We start from the raw sequence: 7,234 nt of genomic DNA, 5'->3' as shown, positions 1-7,234 counted from the left end.
AACACCAAAGGGTTAGGTGGCAAACACTCGCCAGGACACACATACTTTGTTATTACCCCTTTGCAGTTATCATTTGATATGGCAGCATCCTGTCCTGTTTTTCATGTTATTCTGATGACATAGCCCCAATGTACCAGCATCTGCTTCCATAGCAGGATGTGGCCTGTTGAAGCTCCAGTATTGACTCATCAAAGTTTGTTGCTTGTTGTAAGCATGTTTTGTGTGTGTGTGTGTTTGTTTGTTTGTGTGCACATATTCCAGAAATTGTGTGTAATGAGTTTGAGAAGCATATCTGGGCCAAACATTTAAACCATCCACTCAGCCTCAACCACTGATTTGTGAATACTGGGCTATGGGTTTAAACACCACCAAGTGATTGTTCAAATAACTCTTGCTTTTCCAGAAGGGAATGATTGTTATTTTGCAAGATACATTTCCCACTCGTACCCACCGTTAAGTGAATATTTGGATTTAATGGTTTAGACCCTAACTGCTGCAGGATAATTTATATGTGAGGCATTTTGAGGGAAACCTCACTGAAACAATTTACCAAGACGTTTCTTTTGTGTGTTTTTTGTAGCACTGTGGATCAGAAAAACTATTGCCAAAAAATAATGGGCAGAAAGAAGGACTATGGTTATCACATGATGTTTAATAAAACAAATATATTCAATTTTTTATATAACATTTTCTTATAAAACAATATATATATATATATATATATATATATATATATATATATATATATATATATATATATATATATATATATATATATATATAACACATTTACAATGCATGCAGCACCAAGTCTTTATAATACTGGTGTTGACAGAATTCAATAGCTCAATTAAGTGCCACCTTCAGGATAATATTTACAATACAGTAATTTACTGCAATAACTGAGGCTTGAAGTTCCATAAAAAGAGAAACAAAACAGCTCTGCCATTACCGAAGACATGAATCGATCTTTCAAGACTTCTGAAATGTCACTTCCTAACTTCCGACTCCTCATCTGTTGATAGGGAATTGGATCAGTCCGTCTTGCACTGGTGCATCCCTCTGGGTGTATCGCTTTTCCAGGAATCATGTCTATCCTTCCGGATGCTGTTTGTGTCAGCAACTTTGGCAGGATAGAAAGTCTTAGGTGTTGGGTGTCTATGTGTATCAGCATCTCTGGTGTATGCAAGGCTTAAAATTGTTTGTCAGTGTCTGTGACTGATTTGTGGGTTTGTGTGTGTGTGTGTGTGTGTGTGTGTGTATTTCTGTCTCTGTGTGTGTCCACGCTTTTGTGTCAGCGCCTCTGACAGATGTGTAGGTTCCGGGCGGCAGTCCTGCTGACACTGTGGTCTCGCTCTCCTTTCTCTGGTCGGCAGGCCAGACTGTCGCCACAGTCGCAGCGCTGGAACAGCTCCAAGCCATGGGTGCCTTTCCTGCGGTGGCGTGTACACACCTGACCCTCTGTCAGCACGGGCTTACAGATGCGAGACCAGAAGTGTCTGGCACAGCACAAACCCTCAGAGCAGTCTGCAGATCTCAGGCAAGTATCCCCCTCCTGGCCTGGAGATAGAGGAAAGAGAGAGCTGAAAGTATGTTACATGAAACAGACTTCACTGAAAACTGTTTGTGTTGTTACTGGAACCTCATAAAGATTGATGATTCTTCACAGGACACTCACCTTTTGCAGCATTAGGCTGATTGCTGTGGGCAGTGGTAGGCTTCTTGGCGTGATGGTCCATGGTGTTGTTGTGTTTGTGCCATCCAGTGATAATGGATGCATCTGTACCATCTATGTCATTTGCCTGGCAAACACCTAGAAAGGTCAAAAGAAATAATTGGATTTAGGGTCTGTATTTACCACTGGCGCAAATTAGACTTAATGGATATCAGTAAACATGCAGACAGTATGACTACAAGCAAACTATTCCCAGTTATCAGAATATCACCAACAACTTGGAAAATCAGAAATGTCAGTATTTCTTTTAGGTGGGATGCCTCTACTCACCATTGCTGCAGCGGTTTCCAGCACAACACATAGAGTCCCGTGCGCAACGCTTCCGGCTCTTACGGCATGGCAGGCAGGCGCCTCGGACGTCGTTGCAGAATTCATCACCTCCACAGTCTTCATCATCCGTGCAAAGACCTGACTGCTATAGTTTGATAACAAAAACAAAAGCAGCGTGTCATTGAACTGTTGAGATATTACATACCTACAAAACGTACATAACTGCATCGTTGACGGTGGCGCACTGAACTGACTTTTACGCACGGGAAAGTTCATTACCTGCAAGGTGTCTACGGGTAATTTGTGTCCCATGCTACCGGAGGGAGAGGTGCGCGGACTCGGACTGACGGTATTGGTGCCTTTGCCAGCTGAAGCACCGGGCAGGTTTTTGATGGCATTGGAGTTCACCAGGACTGTCCCAGTGTAAACGTCCCCAAGGTATCCAAACAGCGTGAGATACACAGCCAAGAAGCGATGCGCTGGCGGTATCTGCATGATTTTCCTGTTAAATTCTGCTGTGTTGCAAACACACGGAAACAAATCCCCTCTCTTTTGCTGAAAAAGATGGCTGTGTGACAAAGTCCAAAGCGGCCTTGAATCCTGAATCACAAAGTTTCCAGAGAGTTTCGGCACGATCCTTTCGAAGCCTCCTGACTCACAGTCCTGGGATGATCTCTTTATACATGTGTCTTCCCGCCCCTCGCTGTGCACAACAAAGGCGGAGGGGTGGAATTTCAAAGAGAGCCCCACTGTACGGAAATGGCCATCCATTCTCCACGCACAGGACTACGTTTCACAATGTTTGTAATGATAATGACCTGCAAAGTCGGAATGCCCATCCATCACTATGTAATGCATATTGGAAATACAGTACGTCCACACTCAGGACTTTCTTCATCTAGTTAGTATAAAAACAATTATATATATATATATATATATATATATATATATATATATATATATATATATATATATATATATATATATATATATATATATATATACATATATATATATATATATATATATATATATATATAATTTTGATAGTCTAACCACATTTATACAACTCTTATAATATAAATATACATATAAAATGGTATCTAGTTTTAAATTAAAACACTCATTATGAGACAACACAATCATTGTTTTTTCCCCAAAAAACATTGATGCCAACAGTTCATCATTTATTTTAATATATTTTATTTGAATGACTTCGGACTATTACAGCCGTAATCAATCTAAAATAACACATATATATGCTACACGTATCTGCTACAAAATATTGCAGCACATTTGATCTGTTAACAGATTTATCTTTATGAAAGAAACTCACCAGTGTTCCTGCAAATATGGCATTTGTTTCTTTCTTCATGAACTCCGTTATCTGTCTTTATAAGAGGTGTTTGGTTATTCCAGTTTCTTTGACATTCAAGTAGCCAAAATGCCCTTTGGTTGTGTGAAGACAGTGATTGAAGTCACTTGCGTCGATTAACTACTTCATTTGATCCTTCTGATTGCAAAGGGGGCAATTATCCTCCAAAGTGTGCTCGATTACACCAGTGGCGGACATCAATGTGTGGGATCTGCAGACCATTAAGGGGTGTGAAAAGTTTACCGAATTAATGGACTTCCGTGGCGAGGCCTTTCAGGGTTGACTGGCACTTTGAGATTAAAGGCAACTCTGATCTTCCTACTCTCTGACCCTTTGGGCTCCTCCACTGCAAGAAATGTCCATCCTAAGGGCAAGTCAAATAAGTCTTAAAAATGTATGTGTTTGACTTTAGTCTACCAACCAAGCCAGGTCATTTCACCCTTTTGACAGCAACCAGCTATGTTCTATCTCCTAATCAGCTCCTGGAAATGATTGAAACAAGTGAAAGTGCATTTTGTGACTCAACTTGTTTCCCATATGCTGAGAAACAAAACAAGCAGGTGCTCAAGTGCGTGATGGAAAGGAGCCCTTTAGTTTAAGCTATCTTGGCACTTGGACGTCATCTGCTGGTCACGTAGCTTATGTTTGAGTGTGAGGCTGTGTGTGTGTGCGTGTGTGTGTGTGTGTGCGACAGAGAGAGATGCGCCATAGACACCTGACAAACACACTGTAGCACTTTGCGCGTTTGAATTGCTGCATGTCTTTTGAAGTAGAGCTTTTATGTCCACTTTACTAAATGTCAGTGCTGGTAAGGTGAGCTCCTTTGATGCACTTTGATCCTCTTTGATCTCGCAGAGGTGTCACCCTGTTGTTATGACCGAAGCCATTTCCCTGTCCCAACCAAACAGATTTGTTGTACGAATAACACTGAGACCAGAGAAGCTGAATCATCTGCACTTACCAGTAAAGTGGATGACATTAACTCTAGGACCGATTATTAGATATCAGGCAACCAGTTCACATCAGGCTGAGGCAGCTGGTTTAAGAGAGATCCGTCTTACCTGCAGCCTCCTCTTGTGGCTGGTACAGCAAACTGCAACATCTCCACAGCACATGCACGCTTTCTCATTCCGAGATGTTTAAAAATAACTAAGAGACAAACACAACTCAAAAGTATTGTTTTTATTCTATAATTTTAAAAATCTTACAGGTGGCACTCTGCAAAATTAATGTACAGCAGAATAAACAACATAACACAAGGCAAATATCAGGAAACATTACAGAAGGCGGTCAATATAAGACTCAACATCAGCGGTTTGTAAAGTGATGGCATACATAAGGCTTTGTGATAAACATAACCTGCAGCAAGAATACTTATGGTATGCCCACCGAACTAAGATTTATTCTCCATCAACATCATCCAATGATTTATATAATTTAAATGTAAGTGTGTCAGTCTGTTTGGGATGAAATATGAGTTGGGCTGTGTTAAAATGAGAATGTGGATGATGACTATGATCGATGCTATCATACAGTCAAAGATTGTCAACAGTGGTGAAGAGAATTTTTTTCTCCAATTTGTGAAATGTTCAAAACTGCAAATCATTCTTGCCATCTCTACATGCTCAGATTTCATGACTGAACCAGGTGATGGATGGTCCCTCAGAGCTATGATTTATAGTTCACTTTATATCAGGCCAGCTGTGGCTGACTTCATATCAACATTCATAGAAAAAAGCATGACATTACAGCAGTATCAGGTATGATACATTTTTATCATTTTACTGTTAATAAATGTTCCTGTGAGACAAATCAAAAGGGGTAAGCAGAAAAAGGATTTCATTTGCAGTTTTGTCAGCCATCAAATGACTTGAAATTCTCTTTCCATGGTGATTAATGTATTTATTAGATATAACAAAGGATGAGGTGCAGCCATCTAAGAGGACACACGTTTTGAGGTGTATATGTGTTCATGCAGCATCGAAAAGGGACTTGTGATGTTAAATTTGTATGCCATTGATTTAAGGCACTTACATTTCTTTAGATTTTCTGCTCTGATTGTTGGACATGAGAGAGGTGATGAGCTACGTGAAAAATCATGGCGCTAGTGGTAAAAGTTGTGAGTTCCACACAATATAATCTCCTTTGTCGCTGTTAGTCTCTGGGAGACGTTTTAAAATATCCATAAGATGAAGGTAAGTCAAGATTGTCTTAAGATAATGTGGATTTGATCAATTTTGCCTCCAAAGAAGAGGATGGTTAGTTTATATGGATAAACTTAATGTGTTTGAAAACCTTGAGAATACAACTTAGCACAATGCAAAATGGTGTCAAGTGATATCAAACAAATCTTCACTCAAGATTACAAATTGACACAAGTCTCCAATTTTCTAAATAAGGAAGTCAAGTACGATACAAAGAAAACGAATAAAAAAAAAATCACTTTACAAAAACAATAACCAGTACTGTCATCTCACCACTGCTTATTATAATTTATCAATAACAGCACCAAAGACATTGAAACCATGTTCACAGTTATGTCAGAACTACACAGGGGCGAACTGAGGATGAGGCATTTGGGTGATTTAAAAACAAATTTAAGAAGTATGTAGGTAGAGAACCATTCATATGCATAATTAAAAGCATATTAAGGAACAAAAAAAGAGTGTGACTTAATCTACTGAAGCTTAAAATGAGCTGTAACTGCTGATTTTCTCAGTTCATGGTCTTAAGTGCATGACACATTTGCTTCATGGAAATACTAGCTGACATTTCATGTGTGTCGGTGGGTGATTTATTACATTGAAAGCAGGGCCCTTTTAAGAGTCACATCACTTTCCACTGAATGAAGTGTTTGTGCTTTTCAAGGTAGGTTAATCTTATGTAAAGGGTACTAAGTATTTGCTTTTAGCCTGGTTGTGAGAATGTGTGAGAATGTAAATTCAAATACTATGTACCGTACATGCTGTGTGCCATATGGATGTTAAATAAGAAGAAAATGAGACAGTGACATTCAGGTTAGTCTTGAGCACTTGATACCAGTTTTACTTGCAAACTGTAGTGTGTAGATCTCTGGAAACTATCAGAGATTGCAGCAAGCAGCTGCATGTCAAAAACCAGGGAGCAACTGCAGTAACATCTTAAACCCTCCCAAAGTCCTCCAAACATTTCACCAAATATTGCGGAGAAACAAACACAGAAATAAACTCAATCATCAGCCTCCTCTCTTTTTTAACAGGCCACATGTTTCACACTCTTACTTATTCTAGAACCAAAACAAACGATAGACAATCTATGGAACATTCATCCACCCACCAAACACCTTTCCCTGTTACATGGGAAAACCTGGCTCCATAATTAGCCTCTGTTGTTTTGTGTATGTATTTGTGTATCCATGCACTTTCCTTGCCTTTGCTTTTAGAGCCGAGTGTAAGACAAGAAGTGCTACAGCAGTCCCATTATAAATGCTTGATCCAGAGCCACAGTGAAATAAAGGCATATCGGTGACCCAGAGGGTTTTGCCATCCATCCGTTTATCTTCTTTTCCATATCTTCTCTTTCTTTTTTAAGCAGTTTTTTTTTTTTTTTTTTTTTTTTACAACACAGCCATGTCCTCAAGATGGCCTCCATGCCAACAAAAGAAGAGTTTCTTTTGGTTTTAAGTTGAGAGGAGGACTTCAGAAATCAACGTCCCAGCCGGAGTTGTCATCAGGAGGCGGGTCCTCGTTGTCCTCAGGGAAGTTGTCGAAGTTACTCGTGTCGATTGCTGATGTAACCTGGTGGAAAGAGAAGAATCGTTCACAGAAAGACTAAACAAGCAGACAACAAGTGGATTGTAAGTATGAGATTGACGA

General features: G+C 39.6%; 2 protein-coding genes across 3 annotated transcripts in view; both read right to left on the bottom strand.

Annotated features, from left to right (window-relative positions):
* Positions 1 to 790: 790 nt before the first annotated feature.
* LOC120548217 (dickkopf-related protein 1-like) lies at positions 791 to 2,677 on the bottom strand. Its single transcript, XM_039784303.1, has 4 exons — positions 2,285 to 2,677; positions 2,006 to 2,150; positions 1,679 to 1,813; positions 791 to 1,560 (listed from the first exon to the last, which is right to left on the bottom strand). The coding sequence occupies exons 1-4, from the start codon at positions 2,498 to 2,500 to the stop codon at positions 1,295 to 1,297; spliced, it is 762 nt and encodes a 253-aa protein (XP_039640237.1). The 5' UTR covers positions 2,501 to 2,677; the 3' UTR covers positions 791 to 1,294.
* A 2,584-nt stretch (positions 2,678 to 5,261) lies between these two features.
* Positions 5,262 to 7,234, bottom strand: part of LOC120548216 (cGMP-dependent protein kinase 1) — an 88,343-nt gene continuing 86,370 nt past the window's right edge. For both annotated transcript variants that reach the window (XM_039784302.1, XM_039784300.1), the window contains exon 18: positions 5,262 to 7,156. In XM_039784302.1, the coding sequence (XP_039640236.1) occupies positions 7,058 to 7,156 (99 nt within the window). In that variant the 3' untranslated portion in view covers positions 5,262 to 7,057. The remainder of the gene's footprint in view (positions 7,157 to 7,234) is intronic.

This window comes from Perca fluviatilis, chromosome 19 (assembly GCF_010015445.1).
Source record: "Perca fluviatilis chromosome 19, GENO_Pfluv_1.0, whole genome shotgun sequence".
In the NCBI taxonomy this organism is placed as follows: Eukaryota; Metazoa; Chordata; class Actinopteri; order Perciformes; family Percidae; genus Perca; species Perca fluviatilis.
This window is presented reverse-complemented; position numbering and strand designations above follow the sequence as displayed.

Excerpts from the sequence above, each read along its gene's own strand:
- LOC120548217 (XM_039784303.1), bottom strand. The coding sequence starts at position 2,500 with ATGCAGATACCGCCAGCGCATCGCTTCTTGGCTGTGTATCTCACGCTG. Across the intron at positions 2,151-2,284 it reads TACCCGTAGACACCTTGCAG|CAGTCAGGTCTTTGCACGGA; the intron begins GTAATGAACTTT and ends ATCAAACTATAG. Across the intron at positions 1,814-2,005 it reads TGGAAACCGCTGCAGCAATG|GTGTTTGCCAGGCAAATGAC; the intron begins GTGAGTAGAGGC and ends TGACCTTTCTAG.